Source organism: Microcebus murinus, chromosome 18, assembly GCF_040939455.1.
Source record: "Microcebus murinus isolate Inina chromosome 18, M.murinus_Inina_mat1.0, whole genome shotgun sequence".
NCBI classification, from domain to species: Eukaryota; Metazoa; Chordata; class Mammalia; order Primates; family Cheirogaleidae; genus Microcebus; species Microcebus murinus.
Window position 1 is genome coordinate 15,060,180 of NC_134121.1, and position 13,912 is coordinate 15,074,091.

The 13,912-nt window shown below is 46.5% G+C and overlaps 1 protein-coding gene and 1 pseudogene across 1 annotated transcript; both read left to right on the forward strand.

Moving 5' to 3' along the window:
- Positions 1–6,191: 6,191 nt before the first annotated feature.
- On the forward strand, positions 6,192–10,944 carry LOC105879201 (divergent paired-related homeobox-like; annotated as a pseudogene).
- Positions 10,945–11,211: 267 nt separating this feature from the next.
- GP1BA (glycoprotein Ib platelet subunit alpha) lies at positions 11,212–13,218 on the forward strand. Its single transcript, XM_012779410.3, has one exon. It carries the CDS (start codon positions 11,215–11,217, stop codon positions 13,171–13,173), a length of 1,959 nt encoding a protein of 652 aa, XP_012634864.2. The 5' UTR covers positions 11,212–11,214; the 3' UTR covers positions 13,174–13,218.
- Positions 13,219–13,912: the final 694 nt, after the last annotated feature.

A 13,912-nucleotide genomic window follows, 5' to 3' on the forward strand; every position in this document is an offset into this window, starting at 1 on the left:
AGTGCCGTGGCGTCAGCCTCACTCACAGCAACCTCAGACTCCTGGGCTCAAGCAATCCTCCTGCCTCAGCCTCCCGAGTAGCTGGGACTACAGGCACGAGCCACCATGCCCGGCTGATTTTATATTATATATATTAGTTGGCCAATTAATTTCTTTCTATTTTTATGGTAGAGACGGGGTCTCGCTCAGGCTGGTTTTGAACTCCTGACCTTGAGCAATCCGCCCGCCTCGGCCTCCCAGAGTGCTAGGATTACAGGCGTGAGCCACCGCGCCCGGCCATGTTCTATTTCTTGATCTGGGTACTGGTTACATGGGTGTGTTCAGTTTATGGTGTGTATTTTTCTGCATATATATATTATCATTCAATAAAAAGTTTTTAAAGGTTTAAAAGTCATCATTAGAAGAGTATAAACAGGGCTGGGTGTGGCAGCTCAACCTGTAATCCCAGCCCTCTGGGAGGCTGAGGAGGGAGGATTGCCTTGAGGCCAGGAGTTTGAAGCTGCAGTGAGCTATGATCTTGCCATTGCACTCCAACCTGGGTGACAGAGCAAGACGCCCAGTCTTAAAAAAAATTTTTTTAAAGGAGAATATAAATAGAATATACATCTTCCAAACATTTGGGGAAAATAAACTTCATCAACCAGATAAAAGAAAAAACAGAGAAAAAAGAATAAAATGATAGGAATTAGCTCAAACATATGTGAGAAAGACATAGTGCATTAGGCTGAACTCACCTATTAAAGAGACATATGCTCGGATTGGGTTACAAAATAATCCAGCTATATGCTGTTTGCAAGACAGACACCAAAAACAAATTGGTAAAAAGCTAGAAAACAAGAGAATAAAAAAAGTGATAGCATAAAAATACTAACATAAAGAAAGCAAATATAGCAATATTAATGCCAAACAAAATATAATTCAACAGAGAAAGCACTAAAAGGGACCAGGGCGGATATTTCATCCTTATGAAAGGTATAATACACCAAAAGCTATAGTAGTTGTAATGGGCTGAATAATCTCCCCTATCCTCCAAAGTGTGTCCATGTCCCAATCCCTGAAGCCTGTGAATGTCACGTTATTTGGGGAAAGGGTCTTTGCGATATAATGAAGTTAAGGATCTTGAGATGAGGAGATCATCCTGGGTTACCCAAGTGGGCCCTAAGTCCAATGGCAAGTGTTACAAGAGACAGAAGAGGAGCAGACACAGGAGGGAAAGCTGTGTGGAGAAGCAGAGATTGGAATGATAACGCCACACGCCAAGGAAAGCATAGGAGAGCTGGCAGCTGCCAGAAGCCGGAAGAGGCAAGGAAGAATTCTCTCCGAGAGTCTTCAGAGGAAGCCTGGCCACGGGGACACCTTGATTTCAGATTTCTGGCCTCCAGAACTGTGCAAGAATAAATTTCTGTTTTTCCAAGTCACTCAGTTTGGGATAATATGTTACAGCACCCAGAAAACCAATACTAACCAATAGTTGTATCCATTTGTGCATCTAATAACATAGCTTTGAAACATAGTAAACTTGTGGAGAAACAAAGAACAAATTGAGGCTGGGCCCGGTGGCTCACGCCTGTAATCCTAGCACTCTGGGAGGCCGAGGCGGCTGGATCGCTCTAGGTCAGGAGTTCAAAACCAGCCTGCCTTGGCCTCCCAAAGTGCTAGAATTACAGGCATGAGCCACCACACCTGGCCACAAATGGAATTTTTTTTTTTTTTTTTGAGACAGAGTCTCGCTTTGTTGTCCAGGCTAGAGTGAGTGCCGTGTCGTCAGCCTAGCTCACAGCAACCTCAAACTCCTGGGCTCGAGTGATCCTTCTGCCTCAGCCTCCCGAGTAGCTGGGACTACAGGCATGGGCCACCATGCCCGGCTAATTTTATATATATATATCAGTTGGCCAATGAATTTCTTTCTATTTATAGTAGAGACGGGGTCTCGCTGTTGCTCAGGCTGGTTTTGAACTCCTGACCTGGAGCAATCCGCCCGCCTCGGCCTCCCAGAGAGCTAGGATTACAGGCGTGAGCCACCGCGCCCGGCCCACAAAAGGAAATTTTTTTTTTTTTTTTTTTTTTTTGAGACAGAGTCTCGCTTTCTTGCCTAGGCTAGAGTGAGTACCATGGCGTCAGCCTAGCTCACAGCAACCTCAAACTCCTGGGCTCAAGCAATCCTCCTGCCTCAGCCTCCCGAGTAGCTGGGACTACAGGCACGAGCCACCATGCCCGGCTGATTTTTATATTATATATATTAGTTGGCCAATTAATTTCTTTCTATTTTTATGGTAGAGACGGGGTCTCGCTCAGGCTGGTTTTGAACTCCTGACCTTGAGCAATCCGCCCGCCTCGGCCTCCCAGAGTGCTAGGATTACAGGCGTGAGCCACCGCGCCCGGCCCACAAATGGAAATTTTAAAGCTGAAAAATATAATAACTGAAATTAATGCTCACTGAATGGGCTTAACAACAGAACACAGGGAACAGAGAAAAGAATCAATGAACTGGAAGATACAATAGAAATCAACCCATCTGAACAACAGAGAGAAAATAGACTTGAAAAAAAATATAGAGGCTCAGGGACCTATGGGACAATAACAAAATTCTACCATTTGTGTCATCAGATTCTCAGAAACAGAGGAGAAAGGGTGGTGCTGAAAAAGTACTCAAAGATATAATGGCTGAAAACCTACACATGCAAGAAGCTGAGCAAACCTCAAAGAGGATAAACCAAAAAGCCATGCCAAGACACATCATAATTATATTTTTAAAAACTAAAAATCTGGCTGGGCGTGGTGGCTCACGCCTGTAATCCTAGCACTCTGGGAGGCCGAGGCGGGCGGATTGCTGGAGGTCGGAAGTTCGAAACCAGCCTGAGCGAGACCCTGTCTCTACTAAAAATAGAAAGAAATTAATTGACCAACTAAAAATATATATACAAAAAATTAGCCGGGCATGGTGGTGCATGCCTGTAGTCCCAGCTACATGGGAGGCTGAGGCAGGAGGATCACTTGAGCCCAGGAGTTTGAGGTTGCTGTGAGCTAGGCTGACGCCACAGCACTCTAGCCAGGGCAACAAAATGAGACTCTGTCTCAAAAAAAACAAAACAGGCCGGGCGCTGTGGCTCACGCCTGTAATCCTAGCTCTTGGGAGGCCGAGGCGGGCGGATTGCTCAAGGTCAGGAGTTCAAAACCAGCCTGAGCAAGAGCGAGACCCTGTCTCTACTATAAATAGAAAGAAATTAATTGGCCAACTGATATATATATAAAAAAATTAGCCGGGCATGGTGGCGCATGCCTGTAGTCCCAGCTACTCGGGAGGCTGAGGCAGAAGGATCGCTCGAGCCCAGGAGTTTGAGGTTGCTGTGAGCTAGGCTGATGCCATGGCACTCACTCTAGCCTGGACAACAAAGGGAGACTCTGTCTCAAAAAAAAAAAAAACAAAACAAAACAAAAAAAAAAACTAAAAATCTTAAAAGCAGTCAGAGAAAAATGACACCTTGCCTCTAGGGAGAAAACAATTCAAATCACAGTGGATTTCTTGCCAAAAACCATGGAAGCCAGAGGAAGTGGCACAATATTTTTCAAGAGCTGAAAGAAAAGAACTTTCAACCCAGAATCCTATACCCAACAAAAATATCCTTGTTTTGTTTTGTTTTTTTGAGACAGAGTCTCATTCTGTCTCCTGGGCTAGAGTGCTGTGGCGTCATCCTAGCTCACAGAAACCTCAAACTCCTGGGCTCAGGATCCCAAGTAGCTGGGATTACAGGGATGTACCTCCAGGCCTGGCTAATTTTTCTAGTTTTAGTAGTGATGGGGTCTTGCTCTTGCTCAGGCTGGTCCCAAACTCCTAATCTCAAGCGATCCTCCCACCTAGGCCTCCCATAGTGCTAGGATTACAGGCATGAACCACTGCACCCGACCTACTATATCGTATTGGTGGAGGGATAGACACATAAACCAATGGAACAGAATGGAGAACCCAGAAACAGACTCACACAATTATGACCAACTGATTTTTGACAAAGGTGTGAAAGCAATTCAATGGAGGGAAGATAGTCTTTACAACAAGTGCTGCTAGAGCAACTGAAAATTCATAGACCAGGAAAAAAAGAACCTTGATTTTAAATGTAAAATATAAAATGATAAAGCTTTTCTAAAAAAGCATTGGAGAAAATGTTGGAGATGTAGGGCTAGACAGCGTTCTTAGCATTGACACCGAAAACATAATCCATAAGAGAAAAATTGGTAAGTTGAATTTTGTCAAAATTTAAAACTTTTGCTTTGCAAAAAATCCACTAAGAGGATGAAAAGAACTGGGAGAATATATTTGCAAACCACATATCCAATAAAGAACTAATATCTAGGATATGTAAATAAGTCTCCAAAAATCAACAGTAAAAATAAACAATCAAATTAGAACACAGGCAAAAAACATGAAAAGACATCTTACTAAAAATGATATAGAAAGGGCAAATAAGCACAAGAAAAAAAAACCCTTTCAGCATTATCACCCATTTAGGGAACTGCAAATTAAAACCACAATGAGACATCACTACACATCTATCAGAATTACTAAAATATTGACAACACCACATGCTGACAAGGATGGAGAGAAACTGGGTCACTCATACATTGCTGGTGGGAAGGTAAAATGTTACACCCCCACTCTGGAAATGTTTGTCAGTTTCTTAAAGTAAACATGTGACTGACTACTATATGATCCAGAAATTATAATTGTAGGCATTTATCCCAGAGAAATGAGAACCTATGTTCACACAAAAATACATTCACTGATCTTTATAGCAGCTTTGTTTCTTTCTTTGTTTATTTACTTTAGTTTTTTTTTTTGAGACAGAGTCTCACTTTGTTGCCCAGGCTAGAGTGAGTGCTGTGGCATCAGCCTAGCTCACAGCAACCTCAAACTCCTGGGCTTAAGTGATCCTTCTGCCTCAGCCCCCCAAGTAGCTGGGACTACAGGCATGCGCCACCATGCCCAGCTAATTTTTTCTATATATTTTAGTTGGGCAATTGATTTCTTTCTATTTATATTAGAGACGGGGTCTCGCTCTTGCTCAGGCTGGTTTCGAACTCCTGACCTGGAGCAATCTGCCCACCAAGGCCTCCCAGAGTGCTAGGACTATAGGTGTGAGCCACCGCGCCCGGCCTATAGCAGCTTTCTTTGTAATAGCCAATAACTGGACTCAGCCCAGATGTCCTTTGATTGGTGAATGGTTAAACAAATTGCAGTAAATCCATACTAAAGAATTACTACCCAGCAATAAAAAGAAACGAACTACTGATATATACAGCAACCTGGATGAATCTCCCGAGAATTATGCTGAGTGAAAAAAGCCAATTCCTAAAGTTTGCATGCTGTATGATTCCATTTATATAACATTCTTGAAATGACAAAATTATAGACATAGATAACAGATAAGTGGTTGCCAGGGGAAAGGAAGGGCAGGGAAGGGAAGGAAGTGTGTGTAGCTATAAATGAGCAATATGAGGGATTCCTGTGATGATAAAAGTGTTCTGTATCTCCTCAGTGTCAATTTTCTGGTTGTGATGTTGTACTACAGTTTTTCAAGATGGTACTGTTGAGGGAGACTGGGTAAAGAGAACATGGGATCTCTCTGTACAATTTCTTGCAAATGCATGTGAATTTATAGTGATCTCAAAATAAAGTTTAATTGCAATAAACTCCTGAAATTTTAAAAATATCTTTGTCAGCTTCTCCACTTAAAAATAATAATTGAAAATATAATCTTTCTTTTTTCTTCTTCTTTTTTTTTTTTTAATCAATATCATTTGAACAATATTCTTTTTTTTTTTTTTTTTTGAGTCAGAGTCTCACTCTGTTGCCTGGGCTAGAGTGCCGTGCCATCAGCCTAGCTCACAGCAACCTCAAACTCCTGGGCTCAAACAGTCCTCCTGCCTCAGCCTCCTGAGTAGCTGGGACTACAGGCATGTGCCACCATGCTCGGCTAATTTTTTCTATATATTAGTTAGCCAAATAATTTCTTTCTATTTATAGTAGAGACGGGGTCTCGCTCTTGCTCAGGCTGGTTTTGAACTCCTGACCTCGAGCAATCCGCCCGCCTCAGCCTCCCAGAGTGCTAGGATTACAGGCGTGAGCCACCGCGCCCGGCCCTGAAATAGAGTTCTTATCAGTGGATCTGATCAGAGGTGCACATCTGGATCGGAAGATGTCAGATTCGGAGGAGCTTCATCAAGGCACGCACCAGATGCTTTCACATAGAAAACGAACCATGCTCACTGAGAAGCAACTGGAAGCTTTGAACATCCTGTTTAATGAGAACCCAAACCCAAACCCCAGCCTTCAGAAAGAGATGGCCTCAAAAATTAACATGCATCCAACAGTACTGCAGGTTTGGTTCAAGAACAACAGGGCAAAATTCAAGAAAGCAAAACACAAGAATATTCAGCAAAAACAAGCAGCTCAACAGCCACAGATACCTGAGGGTGGGGTCAAGACCAGTCCAGACAGAGAAATGCGGACACACAACCCAGATCCCCTACCGCCACCTATCCTGTAGCCCTCATTTATGCAGATCACCAGGCACCCTCATACCAACTCAGCTTATACCCCAATGTTAAAGTCCCTGTGGATGTCTTCCTTGGCCACAGAATAGTCCACTTTGGCTGCTGCAAAGATTCTAACATCTACTGCCTCTATTAACTCATTTTGGAATCTGGGTTGGTTAGCCATGCTTCGATCCTAATGTTTTTTGGCTGGTCAATTCTACAAAGTAGGGAGAGACACCAGATGTAAAAGGTCACATGTAACAATTCCCATTCAAGAGAACACTAGACGTAGACAGACACAACAACATGGATGGATTTCAGAAACATTGTGTGTTACAAAAAGACACAAAAGGCTACATACTATACAATTCCATTTATATGAATTCCTAGAGCAGGAAAAAGATTAGTGGCTGCTCATGTGGAAAGAATTAAGTAGAGGCACAAAACAAATTTATTGGGGTGATGGAAATGTTTCATGTCTTAATTAGGGCGGGAGTTACCTGAGGGAATAAATTCATCAAAACACTGAGAACTGTACATCTAAATGTACATCTGTGCATTTTATTTCACATTAATTAAACCTCAATAAAGAATATATGAGAAAAAAATGAAAAATAAATTATAAATTGCCAAAATGGCCGGGCGCGGTGGCTCACGCCTGTAATCCTAGCACTCTGGGAGGCCGAGGCGGGCGGATTGCTCAAGGTCAGGAGTTCAAAACCAGCCTGAGCGAGACCCCGTCTCTACCATAAAAATAGAAAGAAATTAATTGGCCAACTAATATATATATATATATATATATATATATATATATATATATATATATAAATCAGCCGGGCATGGTGGCTTGTGCCTGTAGTCCCAGCTACTCGGGAGGCTGAGGCAGGAGGATCGCTTGAGCCCAGGAGTGTGAGGTTGCTGTGAGCGAGGCTGACGCCACGGCACTCACTCTAGCCTAGGCAAGAAAGCGAGACTCTGTCTCAAAAAAAAAATAAATAAATAAATAAATAAATAAATTGCCAAAATGGACTCAAGACATATTAATATAAATCTCAACAGATCAGTAATTAGGGATTTGAAAGGTATTCAAAAAGCTATCTCCCAAATGGCATCAGATCCAGATGGGTTTATAGGTGAATTCCACCAACGATTTAGAACAGAAAATCCCTATGATCTATAACTGTTCCAGAGAATACCAAGTTTTCTAACTTATTTTACAAGGCTAGCATAACCCCAATCACAAAACAAACAAGCCAACAAAAAAACAAAGATCCCCAAAAGAAATCTACAGACCACTCCTATTTTCTAACTTAGCTGTAGAAGTTCTAAATAAAATGTGAGCAAATCAACCCAGAATCATATTAAAAGAATAATTCATAATGACCAAGTAGGTTTAATTCCAAGCATTCAATGATGCAAAATTTGAAAAATACATTAATACACGTAATTCAAGACATTGACATCTGAAGAAAGTAAAACACACGATCTCTTCAGTAGATGCCAAAGCATATGAGTCGCTTTTCCATGTTTGAAAAATTCTTCCACTTAGGGATGTTTGGAGAAGCAGAGCATGCATACTATTACAGAAGCTGAAAATGCCAGATACTTGCTTTTCCCCGACTCCCTTGCAGCTAAGTCACAGCCCATGACCAATCAGACTCACTCAGACTTTGAATTAGGAGTTAGTATCACAAAGGAATAGGGATGGTATGGGATTTCTCCTCCGCAGCAAGGGAGGCTGTGGCAACACAGACCTTCTGGCTCAGCAGTGCAAGCTTCAGTGCCCTGGTCTTGCAGCAGGAGCAGTGTTTTGCTCACCAGACTGGTTCTGCAGCCTGGGTCTGGGCTCTGTTCCTGGCTGCATAGCTCCATGTCTAGTTCTGAGAAGTCTGTGAAGTGTGTGAAGTAAGAATTCATTTTAATGAATTCCTTTGCAGCCTATTTAGCCAGAGCACTTTCCGTTGCTGACAATTAAAAATTCTGATACTAATGCAGTAAAAATCAACAGCTTTGGGGTCCTTACCATCATTGCTTCTCTCTAGGCAATCTTCCACCTCACTTTCTCATACTAACTGCCTTATTTTTTCAACATTTTCCAATACTTTTTGCAGCTGGAAAATTATATAAATAGCAAGTCTAAGGCCGGCCACAGTGGCTCACGCCTGTAATCCTAGCACTCTGGGAGGCTGAGGTGGGAGGCTAAGGAATTTGAGACGAGCCTGAGCAAGAGCAAGACCCCATCTCTCTCTCTCTCTCTCTCTCTCTCTCTCTCTCTCTCTCTCTCTCTCTCTTTATACATATATATATATATATATATATATATATATATATATATATATATATATATATATCTCCAGTCTATGAATTAACTGGCTCAAGTATCTGGTCACCCATTGTAAGCAGAGAGGGGCAGACTCAGGCAGGTGCATGGTGCTCCTTCTGGGGAACAGTAAAGGGTGCATTTTCATCATTAGAAGGGACAGTGGACCAACACATGGGGTGGTTGACTTTCTGAAATAGACACCTTACCCAGTCTTGGGAAGTCAGAAAAGACTTTCCAGAGGAAGAAACTCTGAGCTGGAACTTGCCAGATAAGTAAGAGTTAGGCAGAAGGGTTGAAAAGGGGTGAGTGGAAAGTTCAGGTACAGGAAAGAGAATGATCAAGAAAGAGGGGGCCGGCTGTGGTGGCTCACGCCTGTAATCCTAGCACTCTGGGAGGCCCAGGTGGGTGAACTGTTTGAGCTCAGGAGTTCCAGAACAGCCTAAGCAAGAGTGAGACCCCGTCTCTAATAAAAAAAAAAAAATAGAAAGAAATTGGCTGGACTACTAAAAATATATAGAAAAAAATTAGCTGGGCATGGTGACACATGTCTGTAGTCCCAGCTACTTGGGAGGCTGAGGCAGGAGGATTGCTTGAGCTCAGGAGTTTGAGGTTGCTGTGGGGTAGGCTGACACCACAGCACTCTAGCCCACACAACAGAGTAAGACTCTGTCTCCAAAAAAAAAAAAAAAAAAGAAGAAAAGAAAGAGGGTAGAATGGTAAAAGGTGAGGCTGGAGAGGCACGCAAGGGCCAGATCTCACAGGGTCCTGTAGGCCATGCTAGGGACTTTAGACTTCCTCCGGAGATCTGTAAGGAGCCACTGGGAAGCAGAAGGGTATGAGCAAATTTGCATCTCTGAAAGACCACACTGGTGGAGAATGGACAGAAAAAGGGAAATCAGAGAGTTGGGACACCATTAAGGTGGCTGATGCAGGGATGCAGCAGGGAGAATGATGGTGCCCAGGACCACGAGTGGTGGCATTGGGCATGGAGAGTAGATAGAGGGAAAATGGAGATAAAAATCTACAGAACTTGGTGATGGGCTTGGATGTGGGGATGTGGGGATGAAGGCTGGGAGGAGTTAGAGGTGGCTATCAGGGACCTCGTTTGTATTGACTGAATGGTTAGGTCAATGAGTAGACAAGGGTACCATTCACCAGGATGAACAAACACAGGAGGAGAGGCTATTTGGAGAGAGATGATGAGCTCAATTTTGAACATATGTTTTAGTGCCTATGGGACATCCAAGTAGAGAAGTCCAAAAGGCAGTGGGCACATGTGTTTGGGTCTCAGGGGTCTGGACTGGAGGTCCAGGTCTGGACTAGAGATACAGATTTGAGAATCACTGGGGTAGAGGTGGTGGAAGGTATAGGTGTGTTGGCAAGGGAGTGAATAAGGACAATCTTGGGTGGTTGCGTAGTATAAGAGAAGAGCCAAAGAACAAACCATGGGGCAAGTTAACTGCTCAGGAAGGGTGGAAGAAGAGGTATCCATGAAGGAGATTGAGAAGGACCAACCAGACAGGTAACAGGGAAACCAAGAAAATTACAAGGTCATATGTCACAGAAGCCAAAAAGCCAAAGGGAGAATCCCAAGGAGGGAGCAGCCATGGGTAAGCAGTTGGCAGGAATCCAGTGGGGTCACCATGGAGAAGTGTCCAGTGCACGCAGAGGAATGGAAGGCACCAGTGACCGTGGCGAGAGCCAAGTCAAGGGAGTAGTGGGGTGGAGAAATCAGCCTAGCGTGGAGTGAGAAGGCAGAGGGAGGTGGGGCGGGAGAGAATGAAAATTAGGCAACTCTAAGAACACAGCTGGAAGGGGAAGAGAGGTGGCATCTGGAGAGGTTCTCAAAAGATGGAGGGGGTGGTGGTTGGAGGAGTCTGTGGAAGGGAAGCGGAGAGAGTAGGGCAAAGGGAGTGCCTGGGGGAAGCTGTGGAGGGAGGTGATAAGGGCCTATGTCCCAGGGGACACTGTTCCCCGGCTCACAGGAGTCCCTATCAGGCTGGCGTTTCCTCCCCATCTCCAACCCCTTCCTGCCCCTGGCCAAACCCTCCCTGGGGCTGGAAGAGAGAAGGACCAGTCACACCCTGTAAGCAGCTCTGTGCCTTCGGAGGTCTTTCTGCACCTGCCTGTAAGCCAGGGCTGGGGCTGGGGCTGGGGCTGGGGCTGGGGGAGGGATGAGAGCTGAGGACCTGGAGCTGGCAGTCTGGGCTCTGGGGGCGAGGGTGGAAGAGGGGAGCAGGGAGGACAGAACTGTGGCAGCTGAGTTTCTGGAAGGGAAGCTATGGGGTACTGGGGGCTGAGGGAATGCCGCTGGGGACTGCTGGGGTGTCCACTCAAGGCCCACTTGCCCACAGGTCCCCATGCCTCTCCTGCTCTTGCTGCTCCTGCTGCCAAACCCCTTGCACCCCTGTGAGGTCACCAAAGTGACCAGCCAAGTAGAAGTGAACTGTGATAACAAGCAGCTGACAGCATTGCCTCCAGACCTGCCAAAAGACACAGCCATCCTCCAACTGGGTGAGAACCCCTTGCACACCTTCTCCACGGCATCCCTGGTGTCTTTCCCTCGCCTCACTCAGCTGCACCTACGTCAGTGCGAGCTGGCCAAGCTGCAGACGGATGAGAAGCTGCCACTGCTGGAGACCCTGGATATATCCCACAATAAGCTGCAAAGCCTACCCCGGCTCGGGCCAGCACTGCCTGCTCTCAGGTCCCTGGACGTCTCCTTCAACCAGCTGACCTCGTTGTCTCCAGGTGCCCTGGATGGCCTGAGCCAACTCCATGAGCTCTACCTGCGTGACAATAAGCTAAAGACTCTGCCTCCAGGACTCCTGGCACCCACACCCCACCTGAAGAAGCTCAATCTAGCTAACAACGGGTTGGAAGAGCTGCCCTCTGGGCTCCTGGATGGGTTGGAGGACCTGGACACTCTCTACCTCCAAGGGAACTCACTGAGCACGATACCGAAGGGCTTCTTTGGGACCCTCCTTCTGCCGTTTGCTTTTCTCCACGACAACCCCTGGCACTGCAACTGTGAGATCCTCTATTTCCGTGGCTGGCTGAAGAACAATGCCCAGAATGTCTACTTATGGAAGGAGGGTATGGATGTCAAGGCCATGACCCCCGATGTGGCCAGTGTGAAGTGTTCTGATGCAGGCAAGGTACCCATCGAGAAGTTCCCAGGGAAGGACTGCCCCACCCTTGGTGATGCGGATGCCATGGACTACGATTACTATACAGAAGAGAACACTGAGGGTGGTAAGGTGCATACCACAAGGACTGTGGTCACCACAGCCCATGTAACCCACTGGGGCCTACTCTACTCACAGTCTACTGCTTCTATAGACAGCCAAATGTCTTCCTTGCATCCAGTACAAGAATCCACTGAGACCCAGACTGCATTCCCAACCAGATGGATCCCAGATTCCACCACATTCCCAACTACCACGACATCCATCGCATTCTCCCAAACTCCAAAACCCACTAGTAAACCCACCATAACCCCCTCCCTCCCAGAGCCCTCCACAGCCCCGACCACCCCAGAGCCCTCCACAGCCCCGACCACCCCAGAGCTCTCCACAGCCCCGATGACCAGCCCAGAGCCCTCCACAGCCCCAACCACCCCAGAGCCCTCCACACCCCCGACCAGCCCAGAGCCCTCCACACCCCCAACCACCCCAGAGCCCTCCACACCCCCAACCACCCCAGAGGCCACCACAACCTTGACCACCAGCCCAGAGCCCACCGCAGCCCTGACCACCACCCCAGAGCCCTCCACAGCCCCAAACCCCATCATATTCTTAACTACCATAGAACCCACCTCATTCTCTACTACCTTAGAACCCATCGTAACTATCATCCCTGAATCTGTCCACCATGGGGTGGCTCAAGGGAATTTAGATAGCTCCAGAAATGGCCCTTTTCTTAACCCTGACTTTTGCTGCCTCCTCTCCCTGGGCTTCTATGTCTTGGGTGTCCTCTGGCTCCTGTTTGCCTGTGTGGTGCTCATCCTGCTGCTGACCTGGCTCCAGCGCGTGAAACCACAGGCCCTGGACAACGGCCTGGGTGCTGCTTTGGCCACAGCCACGCAAACCACACATCTGGAGTTGCAGAGGGGAAGGCAAGTGATGGTGCCCCGGGCCTGGCTGCTCTTCCTTCGAGGCTCACTGCCCACTTTCCGCTCCAGCCTCTTCCTGTGGATCCGGCCTAATGGCCGTGTGGGGCCTCTGGTAGCAGGACGGCGGCCCTCAGCTCTGAGTCAGGGTCGTGGTCAGGACCTGCTGGGCACAGTGGGCATTCGGTACTCTGGCCACAGCCTCTGAGGGTGGGAGGTTTGGGGACCTCAAGAGGCTCTGATGGGCTGTCCTGTTGGGATCTAGCTGGGGGTGGGGGTGGGGGGTGGGTGAGGAGCACGGGGTCATGGGGCCATCTTCACACTGCACACACAACCTCAGAGCCAGCAAATCAGGAAGGGCCGAGAGATGGAGGAGTTGGGTGGCTCATAGGACAAAGCTCTCTATGCTGCACAGGGTGTTGCCAGATCACATGGCTGTCACCACTGTGTTTGGGAAGAGTTTTTAGGAAAAGCAAATAAGCAGAGCAGAGCGTGGCTCCCACATGCATCTGAGCACAGAAGACAATTCAGGGAGCCATGTGTCAGGTTGTGAGCACTCGATTGTCTCTGGGTGTTATAAATATGGGTGGTTTTCTTTTCTTTTTCTCTGTTTAGCATTTTCTAGTTTTCCATCATCATTGTATATTATTTGTATAATAAAAAATAATTTTAAAAAGAAAATTTAGTTTCTTTGGAGAGGGAAAGAGTGGCTGGGGCACCTGTCATGAGGATTCCCAAGGCCCCAGGTGCCCCCACCCTGGTCACAGCTACTCACCCAATAAACCTCCCCAGCCTGGGGCACCTCCTTCTGTCCTCCAGGGTTGGCTACCCACCAGGCCACCCCAAGCATCAGGTCCAATTCAAGAACCTTAAGTCTCCCTGGAGTTTAGGGACACTATTGAGGCCTACCTTGCTGCAGCCTGCGGTACTAAGGGCAAAGGGTCCCA